The sequence below is a fragment of the Pantherophis guttatus genome, chromosome 1 (genome assembly GCF_059756535.1).
Source record: "Pantherophis guttatus breed Tessera chromosome 1, ASM5975653v1, whole genome shotgun sequence".
Lineage (NCBI taxonomy): Eukaryota > Metazoa > Chordata > Lepidosauria > Squamata > Colubridae > Pantherophis > Pantherophis guttatus.
Window position 1 is genome coordinate 73,336,829 of NC_142063.1, and position 19,945 is coordinate 73,356,773.

Here is a 19,945-nt window from a genome sequence, read left to right on the forward strand (position 1 = left end):
AAACAAATTTAAAATTAACAGTTAAAAAGGAGGTTAGGCCAGGCCAGCCTGTTGAAATAAAAAGGTCTTGAGGGCACGGCGGAAAGTGCGTAAATCCGGGATAGTTAAGAGTTAAACATGTATATATAGAGAGCGTGAACAATAGGCTAGGAAAGGGTTAATAACTGAAGCTTCATGGAACAAGATGAGATGATGGTGAAAGTTCAAATGATCAGGGATGTGATGGTTAAGATAGGCAAGGGGAGAAATTGTTTTAGCGTGCATTGCAACGCAAACAGATGCACAAGCCAAAACTTATCATTTCAAAGCCACATTGTTGGAATTTTGTATGTAGCTTGTGTTAGCAAAATATTCATACACAAATGCCAATCTTCATCAAACTAGATAAAATTATATTAGGAGAAATTGCAAACAAACACAAGATGAATGTGTATGTTTTGAGAAATATGCGCCGAACTACATTCAAACTTTAAAAAACAGCCTTAAGTTCAAGCAGAAAAACGACATAAATAACCGAGAAAAGGTAGATATAAAGATTCACAAAAATGAGTAACTATGAGAAATAAACAATAAGACATACGCACCCAGAATTTTCCCAGAATCTTCAAAACTGGCTGGTCAACAGAAAAGTTCTTTCCTCTTTCTTCTCACCATAACTCATAAAGGGCATTTTATTTGAAAAACTGTTTTCCATTGTTTGAAGTCATTGCGTTAAGATCTTCCTTGGGCACATCTCCAGGTGTGTGTGTGTCACTTCTAACATGGGGTAAATAATAAGAGGGGGAAAAAGCCTTACTAGTTGAGATATCCTTTTTTTTTTTTTTTTTTTTTTGGATACCCTCTTCAGAGATGTCCACTGATGTCACCATTGCTTTTCATGGGGTGTCTCTCAAAACCTTTTTTCCCCAAATATTTTTCTCATCCTCTAAGTCCCTGGTTATTTTAAACACACCTTTTTTAACCTCATGACCTCCAGATGGGAAGAAATTCAGTTTCCTGTGTTCTCAGCCAGCAGAGCCAAAGGTCACGTTAGCTGGGAATTCTGAGAGCTGAAATCCCAAGACAGTTGGAAGGCACAAAGTTGAAGATTGCTATGTCTAAGAGTTCTGTTTCTGATGCTGCCTTTAATCTGTTGCCCCAACCATTTTTTCCCAAAAGATTACTGCATATAACTTTATTCATTGAATAGATGCAGGACTTTTCAAGACTGAGAGCTCTAGAAGAAGAGTGTTCATCTGAACACATGCCAACCCCTTCTACACTTTACACTCTTCTGTGTCATACTCATTTTTTTTCTCCTTTGTTTTTTTGCTCATTTAATAGTTCAATAATTGGGACTGTGTGATGAAATCTGAGATATTGAAATAACAAGTGTCACTAAGTGTTGAGTCTCTGCTTTGCAGTCTTGAATTAAAAATACTGATCCAAACAGAGGCAGGGTGGGGGGGGAGGGGAGAAATCAACAAAATTAAGATGGTGGCTGCAATCATGCCCACCCCTTTTCATATGCATTGTGCATGCAACAAAAAAGAGGTGTATTTGCTGTTTCTTCTGTCTTGACCTCTTTGACACACCTGCTCTGCAGTTCCTCTGCATGCATCTAGTTATTTCAAATATTAAATTTCAGATTGGACCCCTCTCATGTCCTCCAACCAGATGGATGCTGAAAAAACATGGGTGCCAAACATATCACAATGTTTTTTGCCTTTGTGGAGCCGGGGTGGGTGTGGCTTGTGAGTGATGCATCCGGCCCTTGGGCTGCCAGTTGACACCCCTGATCTAAACGAATCCGAAAGATGTGGAAAAGATTCAAAATAGAATAGAATAGAATAATGAAGGGACCTTGGAGGTCTTCTAGTCCAACCCCCTGCTCAGGCAGGAAACTCTATACCATTTCAGACAAATGGTTGTCCAATCTCTTCTTTAAAACTTCCAGTTTTGGAGCTCCTATAACTTCCAGAGGTAAGTCATTCCACTGATTAATTGTTCCAACTGTCAGGAAATTTCTTCATAGTTCTAGGTTGCTTCTCTCTTTGATTAGTTTCCATCTATTGCTTCTCATCCTGCCCTCAAGTATTTTGGAGAATAGCTTGGCTCCCATACATAGTGTTTCCCATACATAATATTAGAAAATCTTCAGAATTGTGCAGAAATCCAGATTTGCTGGAGGGGAAACATGATTCAGAAACACGTACAACATATATGTTGAAATTGTATCTGTACAAACCTATCTCACTTTATGAAGTCATTTATTTATTTATTTATTTTATTAAATTTTTATACCTCCTTTCTCCTGCTGGACTCAGGGCGGTGCACAGCCTAGAATAAAAAAACATCCCAATACAAAATTTAAAATTTTAAAAGAATTAAACAAATTATGGCCCAAAATTTAAAACCTCCCAACTAAAATCCATTTACAATTAAAAATATCTAGGGGGGGGGTGGTTTACGCCAGCCCAGCTTGATGAAATAGAAAAGTTTTGAGGGCATGGTGAAAAGCACAGAGATCTGGTATCCTACGTATCTCCGGGGGCAGGTCATTCCAGAGAGCAGGTGCTGTCACAGAGAAGGCCCTCCCCCTGGGGGTCGCCAGCCGACATTGCTTGGCTGATGGCACCCTGAGGAGTCCCTCTCTGTGGGAGCGAACTGGCCATGGGAGGCTATCGGCGGCAGAAGGCGGTCCCATAAGTACCCAAGCCCTATGCCATGGAGCGCTTTAAAGATGGTAACCAACACCTTGAAGCGCACCCAGAAGACCACCGGAAGCCAATGCAGCTTGCGCAGGAGGGGAGTCACATGGGAGCACCCCATCACTCCCATAATTCCCTGCGCGGCCGCATTCTGCACCAGTTGGAGCCTCCGGATGCTCCTCAAGGGGAGCCCCATGTAGAGAGCATTGCAGTAGTCCAGGCGGGAAGTGACGAGTGCCTGAGTGACTGTGCGTAAGGAGTCCCGATCCAGAAAGGGATGCAATTGGCGAATCAGGCGAACCTGATGAAAAGCCCCCCTGGCCACGGCCGTCATATGCTCTTCTAAAGACAGCCATACATCCAGGAGGACGCCCACGTTGCGAGCCCTCTCTGTGGGGGCCAGTAACTCGCCCCCAATAGCCAGCGATGGTGATGGCATTGCTGGCTATTAGCAGCGATGGCACCAGCTGGCTATATCGGGACCCTGGAAGCCACAGCCACTCGGTCTTGGAAGGGTTGAGTCGAAGCCTGTTTCTCCCCATCCGGACCCGCACGGCCTCTAGGCACTGGGACATCCCTTCAAGGGCATCATTGGGATGGCCTGGGGTGGAGATGTACAGCTGAGTATCATCAGCATACTGATGGAACTCCACCCCAAAACCACAGATGATCTTGCCCAGTGGCTTCACATAAATGTTGAACAGAAGGGGTGAGAGGGCAGACCCCCACAAACAACGTGCCTCGGGGTCGACCTCTGCCCCCCTGCCAACACCAACTGCGACCAGTCAGAGAGATAGGAGGAGAACCACCAGAGGACAGTGCCCCCAGCCCCTCCAACCAGCGCAGCATGATACCATGGTTGATGGTATCAAAAGCCACTGAGAGATCTAACAGGACTAGAATAGAGGAACAACCCCTATCCCGAGCCCTCCAGAGATCATCCACCAATGCGACCAATGCCGTTTCCGTGCTGTGCCCAGGCCTGAAGCCGGACTGGAGCGGATCTAGATAGACAGCTTTATCCAGGTACCGAGGAAGCTGTCACGCCACCACACTTTCAACAACCTTCGCCACAAAGCGAAGGTTGGAGACCGGACAGTAGTTAGCCAAAACAGCTGGATCCAGAGAGGGCTTCTTGAGGAGGGGCCTCACCACCGCCTCTTTCAAGGCGGATGGCAAGACACCCTCACTCAAAGAAGCGTTAATAATCCCCTGGAGCCAGCCTCATGTAACCTTTAAGTTTAAGCTTAAACTGTCTAGAATGGGACCCCAAATCTATGCCCAGAGCTAGAACATTTCAACATTGGAACTAAATCAAAATACTCATGCCTTAGGGCATGTACAAAGTGCTTTTCATTACCCATTAAAAATAGCCAGCCAACATTTGGTATGAATAAAAATTACTCAGTTTTTTGGTGCAGCCTCCAGACATTTTAGTTTTCTAGTTTTTTCTAAGCACAAAGTTTCTTGTTCTCTTCCAGTCCTAAAGCTGTGAAGGATTCTTTGAGTTCAATATCTGGCAATTTTAGCAGGACTGTGTATGTTTTTCTCAACCATTTCTAAGCATAGATAGAGATGCTTCCCTTTCAAAAGCTCTTCCCCCTCACACTGAGGCTAGCTCATGTACTACTGCATTCCAGTGGTATTAGTAACAACTTTGATTCTCCAGCAATAAAATCTTATTGCTGAGGTCACATTAGGTAGATTGTACAGGAGGCCAAAAGCAGGAGGGAATAAAAACCAAAGTTACTATAGCTTTGAATAAGTTTTGCAAGACCATATCTTGTCTGTCTGTTGACTTGGCCTTGACAACTATAGATTTTACTACTACCACTTTTTCTTAAACACCTTGTTCTTCCTCCATGGAGCAAGGAATGTGTCTCCTCACAGTCTTATCCCAATCGCTCATCTATTTCAAAATGTGTCTTTATTAGAACTGCTGCCTTATTTCAATTGTTGATATCCAGGAAAGAAGAAGGCTGCTTCAAGCAGATGGGTTTTGATGTCCTGAAAAGCCATGACATGGCTTAGGACCTGGTTACTTACGGGACCGCCTACTACCATCAATAGCCTCCCACCGACCAGTACGCTCCCACAGAGAGGGGCTCCTCCAGGTGCCGTCGGCCAAACAATGTCGGCTGTCGGCCCCTAGGGGGAGAGCCTTCTCTGTGGGGGCACCGACGATCTGGAATGAGCTCCCCCCAGAGATACGGAGGATTCTGGACCTGTGCACCTTCCGCCGCGAGCTGAAGACGCTTTTATTTCATCAAGCTGGCCTCGCCTAAATCTTCTCCCTTTTAAGTGTAAATTTTAAATTTTTACTGTATTTTAAAATATGGATATTTTAAATTATGGGTATTAATTCAGCCAAATTTATTTAATTCATTTTATTCAATTTTAAATTTTGTATATCTATGTGTTTTATTTCATGGCTGTGCACCGCCCTGAGTCCTTCGGGAGTAGGGCGGTATAGAAATTCAATAAAATAAATAAATAAATAAATGACATGGCCATGTATAAATTACATCTTTATATATGTCTAAGGCAGTAGATGTATGCAATTAAAAAGATGGATCTTTGAAAGGTCAACAAATTGAAGGTTATCATTGTTTAGGGCACTTTCCCCATTGATTCAAATGTGTTGATCTTCAATTTCCATAATCACCCCCCATTGTAGCCAACTTGTCTATCATATTGCATTAAATTGCCCCATAGGATGACAAAAAAATAATAATAAATCTGCTATCTAGAGTGATACCTAATATTTAGCTCCATGATAGAGCCAAGTAACTGAGAGAAAGCTCCATTTCATGTTAGCCTTTGTTAATAAAATGCTTCGGGAGGTCTTTGTTAAGATATCATTAAAGGTATCATTCTAAATTTTCTTCGTTTAAAAACAAAAACAGAACCTGAACAACTGATCTAATTTGGTGTTTGTTGCTTCTTTCCCAATAAACAGATTCTACCATTTGCATTTTGCATAGGCTTTTTTCCCCTTTGTCTCATGATTTAAAATGGAGACCTGTTTATTGTCCTAATCACAGAATTTTGCACAATGGTGAGAGCATCAATCAATCTTCATATTTAAAGTAATAAATATTATATAACATTTCAGCAGGATTGTATTTTGGATGTGTAGTCAGTAATCTCCTCAGCAGAAATAAGAACCACAGGTTCTCTTTGCTTTCTAGTTCAGAGATCCACCACACCAAGCTAGCATAGAATCATACCAAGTTATCTTCTTATGATTAGTTTGACTAGCCACAGCTTAGCTGTCTAAGGGTACTGTAGGGAAGGGAGGTATCCAGAGGTGAGCTTCAGCCGGTTTGGATTGGTTTGGGTGAATCGGTTAATTTTTTGCACAGCTTGGAGAACTGGCAAATCGCACCACTGGCTGGCCTCACCCCACCTCTCCCTGCCCGCACCTCCCTGCCCCTCGCCCACTTTGGGAGATGCCTAGAGTCATGGCCGCAGCATAGCTGCTGCTTCTCTCTGGTTCCCTTGCTTGCCTTGAGCTTGCTTGCCTTAGCCCAGCTGATCTCTGCCTGGTGAGTCTTCCTTCACTTCTCGCCCAGCTGCCTCCCACGCGGTCCCCCTTGCATGCCTTCCCTGTGGCCTCCCACACAGTCCCAGTGATCCAGACCACTTGCCTGCCTTCCCCACTGCCTTCCCTGCAGTCCCAGTGGCCCAGCCTGCTTGCCTGCCTTCCTCTCTGCCTACCCTATGGCATCCACAGCCCAGCCCGCTTGTCTACCTTCCTTGCTGCCTTCCCCACAGTCCCCGCTGCCCAGCTTGCTTGCCTGCCTTCCCCGCTGCCTTCCCCGCAGTCCCCATGGCCCAGCCTGCTTGCCTGCCTTCCCCGCTGCCTTCCCTGCGGCACCTGCAGCCCAGCCCACTTGCCTCCTTGTTAAGGAGGACCGCTCTGCCCCAGCCATGCATTTTCCAGCCCAGGCTGCTTGAAGTGAAAAGCATGCAATATGCTACTGCTAAGCTTCTGGGTTCCTTGCTGTTACCTGAACCCAGGAGCTTAGCGGCAGCATATTTCATGCCTTAACAAGCCCGCTGGTGGCCTCTGTAGCCAGAGCCGGGCTTGGAGCAGACATATTTGTTTGTTTATTTATTTATTTTATTTTATTTTATTTTTATACCGCCCTTCTCCAGCAGGACTCAGGGCGGTGGACAGCCAAAGTAAAAACACAACATACAAAAATTAAAACAGTTTAAAAGATATTAAATAATGTTGGCCACAATTTAAAATAACCCAATTAAAATTAATTTCAAATTAAAACCAAAGGATGGGGTCAAGGCAGCCCAACTACATGAAATAAGTGGGTTTTAAGGGCCTGACGAAAAGTCCGGAGGTCCGGTATCGTGCGTATCTCTGGGGGTAGGTCGTTCCACAGGGCATGCGCCACCACAGAGAAGGCTCTCCCCCTGGGGGTCGCCAACCAACATTGCCTGGCCGACGGCACCCTGAGGAGGCCCTCTCTGTGCAAGCGTACTGGCCGGTGGGAGGCAATTGGTGGCAGAAGGTGGTCCTAAGCCATGGAGCGTTTTAAAGGTGGTCACGAACACCTTGAAGCGCACCTAGAAGACCACTGGGAGCCAGTGCAGCTCACGCAGGAGAGGTGTCACATGGGAGTGCCCCGTCGCTCCCCCGCGCGGCTGCATTCTGGCCATACTTACCTCTAGGCACACAATCTACCCCTCAAGCTCCCAATGCCCGAACCGGCGAGTGGGAAGAGAAATTCGCCATCGTGCTGGTGAGTACGGACCAAGTGGGCTTTTTGCTTTTTTCCTCCCACCTCCCCATTCCAGTCCAGCACGGCACAGACAGCCCAATGGAGGTGGAAAATGGGGCATTTCCATCAGCCCTTCTCTTTTCTTTCCCCTAGCGTCCTTTTGCCAGTGTGCGCTTGGCAGGCAGTCATGATCTTTAGATGGGCTTTTATTTTGTCCGGCCAAGAGGGAGGGGGAAGGGGCTCGGAATGGTAGTAGGAAATCACCCTGTCTCTGAAGCATCGACCCACCTGTTCCACCCCACCTTGTTATGAGTGATGTTGAGTTGGCCATGCCCACTCAGTCACATGACACACTCCCCCACAGCCACGCCCATCCAACCAGTCACTAGGAAGAACCAGTTGTTAAATTACTTGAATCCCATCACTGGACATATCTTGAACTTTTTGGGAGAGCATTGGTTTGGGAAGGCTGCTTTAAAGCATTTCCACTTATAGGATACCTTTCTTTTTAACCAAATATTTTCCAAGGCCGGATCTATACTGAAGTTTCTTCTGACTCTGCAATGGCAGTAGCTTTCTAAAAAGCTTCTTGTTCATTGCTTCTCAGGACTTGCCATTAAATGAACACACACGTTTATGAGAATAAACCATCACTGAAGGAGGTTGTGGGATCAAAATGCTTGATGATGAGTTCTCTTCCTTATGTTTTTCAGAGAGTCGTACATTTATTTATTTATTATTTATATTATATAAATAATTATAATGTATATATTATAATTATATATATTATTTATATTCAGATACCGCCTCTACATTCTTAAAGACACGAATACTTGTACTTCACTCTGGTGTTTGCCATATTGCTGTTAAAGTCATTATTCATTGCCTCCTTTACCAGCATTCTTAGCTCAATAAGTATGTGACCTGGGGCACATGCAGAAGAGTCAAAAAAGTCATCATGGCAGCTACAATAATGTAATCAAAGCCCTGCCCATTTTACATGTGTTGCTACAACTGAATAGTCACAGCTGCCATCTTTTTTTTTTTTAAATTCCTGTGGACACCCTGGTATGGCAAATAGTATAGTGCAAAATCTACTGTGACATGAGAACAAAGCACCTCCCTTGTAAGTGTGAGAAATGTAGGTGCTAGAAAGGCCAAATGTTTTTGGCAGCCAATGGCCCTGAAGCTGCAGGCTCCAGTTTCTGACATGTTTGTTTCTTTAGCCTAATTTTCAGTCTGCAGAAATGAAAACCATCCATTCTTCACATTCACTTTTAACATCCTGTCCTGAATAATCACTTCAGAGAAGCAGAGATTGTTGCATTCTGCCTCTCATTCTGCCTTTGGCCATTGTCAACTTTCTACTTAATTTCCTAAATTGATTTTATCAGCAAGACAAATCTTAATTCCTTAATCCCTTTAGAAAACGTATCCAACAGGACTGCCTTTTTCACAGCAACTTTTTATAAGTGATTGTCATATCTACAAATCATCACTGTATTATAGTATTATCTTCATAAGTGGTCTGAAAATTATAAAGTAGTTAAAGGAAATTATATCAAGTCAAGAAGTGAAAGATACATCATGTGTGGATCTGAGCTATGATAACATGCAGATTAGGATGAACTGATGCTACTTATTTGTAATCTTACTTTTTACTGATTTACACGGTTGCAAAGTTTTTCACCTTTCTTTTGTACAACAGGTTGGAAAAGTAGGCTATTTTATTTTAAATAGGGGTAACTGCTATTTTCTTTTAATATTTAAACCAAACAAATACAGATACTGCTCAATTTACAATAGTTTGTTTAGTGACTAGTCAAAGTTATAACAGCATTGAAAAAAAGGACTTACCACTGTGTTTCACACTCAAGACCATTGCAGCATCCCCATGGTCCCAGGATTAAAATTTGGATGCTTGGCAACTGACTCATATTTATGACAGTTGCAGTGTCCTGGGGTCATTTGATAACTTTTTGTGACCTTCTGACAAGCAAAGTCAACGAGGAAGCCAGATTCACTTAACAACCGTATTACTAACTTAACAACTGCAGTGATTCACTTAGCAGATGTGGCAAGAAAGGTTTTAAAATGGGGCAAAATTCACTTAACAAATGTCTCACTTGGCAACAACTGGGTCGTAAATTGAGGATTACCTGTATGTCATTTCAATATTTAAATGACATGTTTTTTTGTTTCTGTAGTGTATGAGACTCTAAATTTGAAAAGCTTCTAAGTAATTTACAAGATTATGGAAATAAAACAGAAATAAAAGAACAAAGCACACAAAGATACAAACACCAAACACACAACCAGTGGTGAAATCCTCCGCCAGTCGCCACCGGTTCACTGCCCGCACATGCGTGGCGGGCGCCAGATGCGCACTGCATGCACACATGCACAGTGCATGCCGGATGCATGCTGTGCATGCATGCATACACAATGCACACCAGACGCAAGCTGCATGCGCATGCACAATCCGCAACACGCACTTTTGTATTTCATGCTCTTTTTTTTTTTTTACTTTTTAAAGCATTTTTAACTACCAGTTCTCAGGAACCGGTAATAAAAAAATGCTTTAAAAGTTTTTTTTTTTTTTAAAAAGTTCCAAAGATCAGCTGAGTGACGCATGATTGTCGGAATTTTTTTTTAACTTTTTAAAGCATTTTTTTACTACTGATTCGGGCGAACCGGCCCGAACCTGTAGTATTTTACCCCTGCACACAACCAACCAATTTCCTAGCTTTGGACCCAACCAAAGGAACCAATTCTAGCTGCAATATCCTTTAGCATAGTAAAAGCACGCTTGCTTTCTAGAACAATCAGGTTTGGGTAGCTTTTCTGAATGCGAACAGTATTTAAGTCTCCTTGTCTACAAGCTTAATGAGGGTTTTCCCTTAATCCCTTCTTGATCTGAGCATGTTCAGTTTGAAATCAGGTTTTGAAACAAGGACACTTTCCCACCTACCACCCAAATTACAGAATCTAAGAAATCGTACTTAAGCAGCTTATTCCCCATTAAATACATTTGTTCTTTTACACTTATCAAACACAGCCGTGCTTCTGTTCTGGAGTTTGATTTAGTCATTCCATTTTCCAAAGAATATTGCCAGAAAATTTATTTTTTAAAAAAACGGCGAGTTCATGCTTATCTGATCATTCTTTGGCCTTCACTGCTTCACTTCATCCAGCTTCATTTTTTTTCTTGAAATGTTAAGGCAGCCCTTCCCAAATTTTTCCTTCATTATCCAAAACTGCTTATCAGGAAGTCCTTTTTTACCCCATGTTGGTGAATTTAAAATCAATTGAAATGTCCCTGTTGTGATTGGGTTTGAAAGTCAGCCAAACAAAGACCACTTTTACCCAATTTAGGGTAAATTGCCCAGGCTTGGGTGTTAAGGGATAATTTCAAAGCTAATGCCGGGGAGGAAGGCCTTTTACAGTGGTGAGTTGCCTCCGGTTCTCATCGGTTCTATAGAACTGGTATTAACTGGCGGGAGGCTCCGCCCACTGACCCTGACATCATCAAAATGCTTCTGCGCTTGTGCAGAAGAGTGTGCGGCGCCGTTGCGAACCGGTAATAAAGGTAAGTAGAACCCACCCCTGGCCTTTTAGCCTGGAGTTTGCCTTTCAAAAAGTGCAAAACCCCATTTTAACTCTCATGCAGCTTTGCAAATTTCAGACGGCAAAGTTATGAGAGTGTGTTCCGTAGTGCCCTTCTCTCTCGCAAAGCATGGTTTCCTTATTTGGCTTGGCCTATAAGAGTTCCCAGGTTGAATCTGAGACATTTTCAGTTCTAGCTATTAAGTTGATCCATTTCCCCGCTCCTCTGCTTCAAGCAAGGTGGTAGCGCTACTGCCAGTAAAGGTTGTGTTGTTATTCCTATTACATCTCAGTGTAACCCCATTAACTATTCTGTGCACTGCCAGATCAGTAGAAGCACAACTGTTTGAGGGGACAGCAACAGGGATATGACTTTTGAGTAGCCTGATGCATGCAGGGGCAGTCTGTGTTGTGGCAACCATACCACGTATGCTCTGGAAAAAGAATCCAAAACAAATCAGCTACCCAGAAAAACAAAAAAGATAAAATTAATGTATCTGCACCTTAAACATAATATGGATTTCATTAAATAAAGTGACTGATGGTTACATCGAGAAAGAATACTTTACCACAATGAAAGGAAGAAAAGGCATTTGTCTCACTGGGTCAACTTATTTATTCATAAGGCAAGATTGAAGGCCAGCAGCACTCAGACATGATAGCTCTGCTAGAACAATTTCTAATTAAAGTATTGTTTCTCAACCTTGGCCATTTTAAGATGTGTGGACTTCAACGCCTAGAATTCCCCCAGAGAATTCTGGGAATTGGAAGTCCAGACATCTTAAAATGGCCAATATTAAGAAGCACTGAAGCAAAGGAACAGCGTGAAGGCAGAAGACAAAGCAGTTAGGGAATGGGTTCAGATTAGATGTGGTTTTTAAAATTAATAATAATATAAATTCTATGAACTTTATTTTTCTGAATACTGTGAAATCATATGAGTTTGAAACTAAATCACATACTTTTGTGTATTCTATATAATACTAATAATCATATAATCATTTTCCCTGTTTCATCCCTCAAAATTACAAATATTAATTATAGACATTGGTATGAAATGTACACATATGTGTTTATCTGAAAATAGAAAATAATTACTATGGGCAAGTACTGAGTCTAAGAAAATGCTACATCCCCTACATTTTTGTCCCATAGAAACAGGTAAGCTAAACTAAATTCTCCTTTGAAAATTCATAGATCACTAGTGTATATAGGTAATCCTTGAGTAACAACTAGAATTGGTACCAGAATCACATGACCGCGTGATGCTGTGACAGTTGTAAGTGCAAGGATTCATTGTAACTCACCTTTTTCATGCTATTGTAACTTTGAATGGTGGCTAAATGAATGGCTGTAAATTGAGAACTGCCTGTATAATTTCTGGGTAGATGATGGTTCTATTAATAGGAATGTTGGGGATGGGTGTAATCAGGCAATTAAAGTTCCACCTCTTCTTACATGCATGTGGTGTGTGTAAAAGGGATGGGCTTTCATTGCCCAATCATTATTTTGATGCTGGACAAACCCACCCCCCCATACAATGGGTGCCCTCAGTATCATAGCTATGGGATGAAAATGATATCCTGCAATTTTTCCATTACATAATGCAAGTACAGCACAACTCATTGAAACACCTAGGAAAAGTATGCTATATATAGTTTATTACACAAAGCACAGAGAGTAGACAGTACCATGCCCATCACTAACAAGATTATGGCCCCAAGCTGCTGATCTACAATGATTTTGCTTTTAAGGCCCATTGTCTGTCACTGTTTTAATCACTCCATCTAGGTAGCAAATTGATCCACTGAAAACGAGATACAATTTCTAAAGTGCTTTCAGCCAGGTCATTCCAATGATGTTCTGGTAATTTTAGTGAACAGATTGCTTTGATTAGGGTATCCTGTAGTCTGAAGACGCAGATCTCTATGACCAAAAAAAAGCCTGCATCTCTAACAGAGATGAAAGAATCTCAAAATTTTCCCATGCCCAAAATAGAAGTGCCCTCTTGTTGCACCAGCATTATGGCAGAACAGAGTGCAGCCTTTGCAAAGGATATTGTAGATCCAAAGCCCGCCCCCCCCCAAAAAAACAGAGGGGATCCAGAAATGGCGAGCTGTCAGCTAGCAACCACTTTAAATGTGGGGACAGACTTTTACTTGTGTGTCTGTTGTCCTTATGCCTCCTTTAGTCACAACCAAGAAAATCTGAGTATTGTTTTAAACTCTCAGATGAGCACAGCCTCTTTATTCAACATGTGATTAATGAAAAATCTATCTATATTTGCCACGGAAGCAGTCAGGGCTGTATAATCAGCTAAATGTAGATGAATTGATGGTGTTTTGAGTAATTCTGAATGTCTCATATTCCACAATGAACCAGTTTTGCCATTAATTCATATTATTGGCCCAGCTATTCAATGGCTAGGAAAGATCTTTCCTTCCGCTGTTATTCTCCCCACACACACACACACAGCTCCCTGAAAACTGGAGATGTTAGAGAATTGAACCTGTGCTGAGGCTTTGAGAAAGAGGAAGGCAATAATTCACTCATTTGCAAGCAGTGAGGTCTCTAAAGCTTCCTTACTCTGAAACTCTCTGCTGGCCTGAGAAATCTTTAAGTCCCAATTCATGTGTTTTAAGAAAAGAAGGAAAAGAAATGCAACTCTCCTACTTACCTCCTCCCTTCCCCCCCCCCCTTATACCAATCTTAAACCTATTTTTGCTCGGACTCTTTTTTGAAGAGTAAATAATAATGTCCACATATCTGGAAGAGGTATATTGTTTCCCCCACTACAAATGCGAGTGCTGAATGCCTTGAAATAAAGATCTCAGGTACAACTAGATGAACTTTGAGGCACGTAAGCCCTCTCTGCCCCTGCATGGCCGGAGAAGACTCACATCTGGAATCGCAATTTGCAAAAGCTACAGCCTAATTAACTCATCTTTTCACATCCCGCAGCTTCAGGGATCATTCAGCTCTTGCCAATTTCCTGTGTGGCGGTCTCGGAAGTGTGCAGAAACCAAGATGATTCCTCCCTTGGGGAAAAGGACCCCATCACCGTCTTGGGACACCAGGACCTTCTTCCATTCTAGACGCACCCCCCCCTCAGACCCCCCCCTCCCATCTTCAATCCGATTCCGGCTCGATCCCACACGTGCGTTTCATTCTTATTCTCTCTCCTCTCAGCTCTGCAAACCGCATCTTTTTTTTTAAATAGTCTTTATTTACATTTATAGTTAAAAAGAAAACAAAAAAACAAGAAGAAAAAACAAGACAAAGCAAAGCAAAAAACATAAAAGAATATAAACAATACACTAGTAAACTATACAATAAGTTCATAATACAATCCGGGGGAGACAGAACAACCTATGTTGAGCTTATAAACCAATCAAATCTCTCCACTCTCACTTCTATACATGCAGTAAAATATTTTCAATATATCTACAACGCCTGTTTATATTAATCTGATTGTTGTCTTCTTTTCGATAGCCAAAGATACCATTTTTCCCAAGAGAGACATGTTGAGGTTTGGTCAACCGCATCTTTTGATGCCGTTGACAAGCTACCTCGCGAATGCCAACCCGGTTCTTCCTCCGAGGCGGCTTTATCCCATCCCATCCCCCGCCGGTTCCCAAGCCTGGTGCCCAGAACTCGAGAAACAGCAAGACTTTGGCGCGGCGCGGGACCCCTTCCCTCCCCCCCCCCTCTTCTCCCTCGCCATCCCCATCACTTCGGAGCTCATCCCCAATTGTAAATGCTGCCATGGTTACCGGGGGGAAAAATTGCTGGAATAAATACATCAAGAAATATGAATAATAAAATAATAATAAAGAGCCGTGGTACAAGCCACGCTGCCACCCCTCATCCTCCCCCCCACCGCTTTGCCACTCCATCTCTTCCTCCTCGCCGGCAGCATCCACTCGGCCAATCTCCCCGGCAAACTCGGGCGACGCTTCCACACCTCCGCGCACTTCCTTCCCTTTCCTTGCCCCCCACGCCCCCGCCTCCCCAAGCGTCCTCCCCACGCCCGCGCAGCATCTGGTTCTGCAGTAAGGCAGCCGCGGGAATCGCCAACCCATCGGAGGGCACCGGGCTCTGGGAGCCCAGGTGGGGTGGGGGGGAGGAGAGAGAGAGAGAGAGAGAGAGAGGAAGGAAGCCGCACTTACGAGAAGGGGGACGGTCCTCTCTTCTTTATGGAGCTCGACTTTGCCGGCGCTTCTCTGCCCACTCTTAACGCCGCCGCCGCCGCCGTTGCTGCTGCTGGGAGACCGGCTGGACGCGGCCGAATGAGGCTTGCTGTCCTGCCACAAGTAATAGAAAGTGCCTAGGATCCAAGCTACGGTCAGGATCGCAATGGCATTAGCCCGGATCCGCCTCATTGCGGGACCTCCGGGCTGCCTGGGAGCTCCGAGTCAGCTGAAAAGAGGTTCAGTTCTTGGGGAGCCGAGAAAAAGAGAGCGAGGGAGCGATGGGGAAACGGCGACACCCGATTCTCTCTCTCTCTCTCTCCCTCTCTCTTCTTTGGCTGGCTCGAGCGGTGGCAGCTGTTTGTTGGCGCTCTTGTCTCCCGGCTCAAGTCCCGCAGAGCGAAAAGAGAGAGAGAGAGACCGAGGAAGACCGAGAGGAAGAGAGCGGGAGGCAGGTCTTCCGGGTCCTAACGCCTTCGATGAAGACCTACGGATATATCTGCTCGCCCTTGGATTCACTAAGCCACTCAGCGCTTTGCAGGATCCAGTCTGGGTCGGTGACCGAGACTGCACGCAGCCCTAATCGCTCAAACAAGCAGGGACGGTTGTGTTATCGCCTTCCTCTGTTTTGGTTTTGGGGGTTGTTGTTTTTTTTTCCCTGTTGGGGGCAATGTAGAGGATGAGAAAAAGGCTGGCTATTTCATCTCACGGCTTTTGAAAAGACTTGAGGGAGGGAGAGGGTTGAAATTGTGATGACATCCGAAATTCTCCTATTTCTCCGTTTACTCGCTGTGTAAAAGGCTGCCGTGGAAAGTCATCTCCCACGCTCGAGTGCCGCTGCTGGTGGGCTCATTCATAAAGCCAGCATTGTAGTTTGCAGACAATTGATATCGAATGTCAGAAGGTGGGGAGATGGGGGGGGGGCAAGATGCGGTTCCCGATCATCGTGGGCAATGGGACAAACCAGGTCGAAGCCTGGAGTTCCCTAGAGAAAGAGAAAAGCTTATCCTTTTGCTAACCCAAAGTATTCAAAAACAGGGACACTGAAAGCAGGAGCGATTGGCTGGGGGCAGGTGGTGGAATATTTGACTTCAGCGTTACAAAGGATGCACAATCTCTTGCCATCATACTTCGGATGTAATCCTGCAGCAGCCCCAGAATCCAGCAGTCAGTAATAGCCAAACATTTATTCCCATCGGTGTAACAAGAACCTCTCTGAATGGAGAAAGGGGGATGTTTGCAGGCTAATTTAAATTCAGGATCTTTACTGACAGGTGCTGTTGAATTTCAATCCTGAATGCCATTAAAATAAATCAAAACTTTCTGCTCCACTGATGTCCCTAGAAATGAAATAGGACAACTGTTGGAATCTGGACCTCACAAGATGGTTAGTTCCGGCAATTCTCGGACTGGGTTGATTTGAGAATTAAGAGAGTTGAAGTCCAAAGCACTTCAGGGTGAGGAAGATTGATGTCTGTGATAAAGCTGCACCCTCAGTTTTCCTGAGGAAAAGGGGCTAAACTCTACTTCTAAAAGAAAGTGCTGAAGCCAGCCATGGCAGAGAGAAGGGCCTTTGTGATACCGATGATTCAGATGTGATTCAGACTCTTGTCTCAGCTGGAGGTGACTAGCAAACACATTCCCCTGGGAAGGTAACTTTATGAGGAAGAGAGAGGAGGGAATTCAACGGCTTTCAAAAGGATGGCGCTAAAAGAGTTCTCCTTTTGCTGGAGAAACATGAAAAAGTCCTGTGATCCCAACCAAGACTTCAATCCTGTGATTGAAGGCTTATGTTCAGGAGAATTCTATAATATCTACTAAAGAAAAAAGGCATCCAGTTCTATGAGGGAAAACATTTTACCCATGTAAAACCCTCATTTTACCTCATTATATGGAGTCATTGGTCTGAATTGTCCTGAATCGTTAACAATAAACGGGTTGAATTCCAGTTGCTCAGCTTCCCCATTGCAAAGGTCTTAAAGGGACCTGTTGCCTAGAGGAAATACAAGGACCACTGAGGACAGAGTAATTAATGTGGGTTATACGGTAGTTCCTATGGGCAGCCCTTAAATGAGTGTTAAGGAAAGAATAAAGAGGTGTCAAAAAGAGGGTAGAGCAGCAGCCAAAAAAGCCAATGCAATCCTAGGTTGCATTAACAGAGGGATGGAATCAAGATCACATGAACTACTAGTATTGCTTTATAAAGACTTAGTAAGACCACACTCAGAATACTGCATCCAGGTTTGGTCACCATATTATAAAAAAAGATGTTGAAACTCTGGAAAAAAAGTGCAGAAAAGAGCAACAAAAATGATTAGAGGCCTGGAGACGAAAACATATGAAGAATGGTTGCAGAAATTGGTTATATCTAGTCTAGTGAAAAGAAGGAGTGGGGGGACATGATAGCAGTCTTCCAATATTTGAGGGGCCACTACAAAGAAGAGAGGGTCAGCCTATTCTCCAAAGCACCAGAAGCAGTGGTGGGATTCAGCCAGTTCGCACCACTTCCGGAGAACCGGTTGTTAACTTTCTGAGCAGTTTGGCAAACTGGTTGTTGGAAGAAATCATTAGGGCAGAGAACCAGTTGTTAAATTACTTGAATCCCACCACTGACCAGAAGGCAAGACAAAAAGCAATGGATGGAAACTAATCAAGGAGAGAAGCAACCTGGAATTAAGGAGAAACTTCCTACAGTGAGAACAATTAACCAGTGGAACAGCTTTCATTCAGAAGTTGTGGGTGCTCCATCACTGGAGGTTTTGAAGAAGAGACTGGACAGTCACTTGTCTGGAATGGTATACAGTCTCCTTCTTGAGCAAGGGGTTGGATTAGAAGACTTCTAAAATCCCTTCCAACTCTGTTATTCTGTTATTTTGTTATTCCTATTCCTTTCAGATCAGTGCCATCTCCAGCATTGGCACCAGCTGACCTTGGTTTTATGTTTAGTTCTTTTTTAAAAAAGCTCCTGATAATAGAGTTTTTTGAGCTGTGCAGTCAGTGAGAACTTTAAAAATTATATTAAAAACTATCCACATTCACATAGAGAAAGGCACAAAACATATTTTTTTTTAAAAAAAAATCAAGAACAGCAACAATAAGAGCAATAGATATGGCAAATAAACTGTGAAGTTCTAAAACACCAAAATGGGTGATAGATCTCTCCATGGATTATTCTCTGCCAGCACTTTTCTGATTAAGAAAGTCTATCCCACTTAATAACCCTTAGATCAAGGGTACCTCATATTTGGGGCTGGGAAGCATATTTGAACATGTAAAGGGAACATTCATAGAGGTGAATATTTCAGTTGCTTCAAGTGTATAAGTACAGTGTGTATGTGACATATTCATCAGACAATTAGGTACATTTGGAAGCCAAAGTTGGCTGTGCTTCTCTATATATTCGGTGTCAAAGTCATGGTTTGCTGATATATGAATACTGAAATAATGACTGCACAGCTGCCCTGGCCACATTTATTTCTTTTTTTCTCCCGACATGAATCACTGGCCCTATTGTTCTTCAGAGCAAATCTGTATCAATTTTGTAGATATATTGAAAAATCCCCTTTGCTCCCCTTGAGCCTGGTGAGATTTGATCTGCCAAATTGCAGGCAGCCGGCAGTCAGCAGAAGTAGCCTGCAGTACTGCGTTTTAACTACTGCGCCACCGTGGCTCATAAAGGGAGAATGCCCCCTTTATGGTGACTGTTTCTATCGTCCTGATGTAGCAGAAGTCAGAAGAATCACATGGGTTTGGGTGTACTGTTTCTAATATCTCTACAATGAAAAAATTCTGAGTATTCCCATTTATTCCATTTTCAGCCATACAGACAGAACTTCACAAATGTTACCATTTGTTTTCACTTCTGTGGAACAGATTTGTGAGAATCTGCATTATTCTACTTTTGGCAGACTGGGGAAAGGAGAAGCAAGGTTTTGCACCTGATCCATCCAGAAAGCTTATACAGTATATGGAGGGGGGGGAAGCTTTAATGAGCTAGTTAATAACATTAGATTTTCAAAGCTAAATTAAAGTCCAAGAGATTGAGATTAATCATATATTCCTCTAAATTCAGCATTATCCAGGAAGCTAAAATTTCACAGCTAGAAGACAGGTTGCCCATCCATTCCTTAGCCTTTTTTTTTTAGGCATTTTTTGTTGAGTAGAGATGAACCCAGCTGGATTTTGCTTATCGCCAGTCCTTTCATGGGACGCATTTTCCAATTCCTTCCAATTGAATTATTTAGAGAGTCAAGCTATGTAAGAAAGATTATGTAAGTGACATAAATCCCAAAGTGACAATTAATGGCTACGTTAACTGTCCTCTTGAGAAAGAAGCCTCTTCTTCTACTCCAGAAAATCATAAAAGAATTAGGAGCAGAAACATTGGCCTACTAGGGCTAATGTAATGTTATGGTGGAGATCTAGGAAATTTAAAAAAGCAATTTGAACACATCTCATGAAAATACCCTTAGAAAGGATCCAGAGTGAGTGACTCCAGACAGCACAGATATGTGAAACATGAGAAACAGGACTTGATTTCATTTATTGTTATCAAACTTTCCTACTTTTCCCAGCATTCCACTTCTCTTTTCTCCAGGAAGAAAAATAGCTAACCTTTTGAAGGCATTTAGGCTCTTTGGTCAGCTTTACAAATAATATGTTCCCTATGTGAGTATCTTCTGCCATTGCCTGCCTTGTCCAAATAGCCACCAGTTTT

General features: G+C 43.1%; 1 protein-coding gene across 1 annotated transcript in view; it reads right to left on the bottom strand.

Moving 5' to 3' along the window:
• GALNT16 (polypeptide N-acetylgalactosaminyltransferase 16) overlaps positions 1-15,878 on the bottom strand; it is a 195,107-nt gene extending 179,229 nt beyond the window's left edge. The window contains exon 1 of the mRNA XM_034417643.3: positions 15,208-15,878. Within this exon, the coding sequence (XP_034273534.2) occupies positions 15,208-15,420 (213 nt within the window). The 5' untranslated portion in view covers positions 15,421-15,878. The remainder of the gene's footprint in view (positions 1-15,207) is intronic.
• Positions 15,879-19,945: the final 4,067 nt, after the last annotated feature.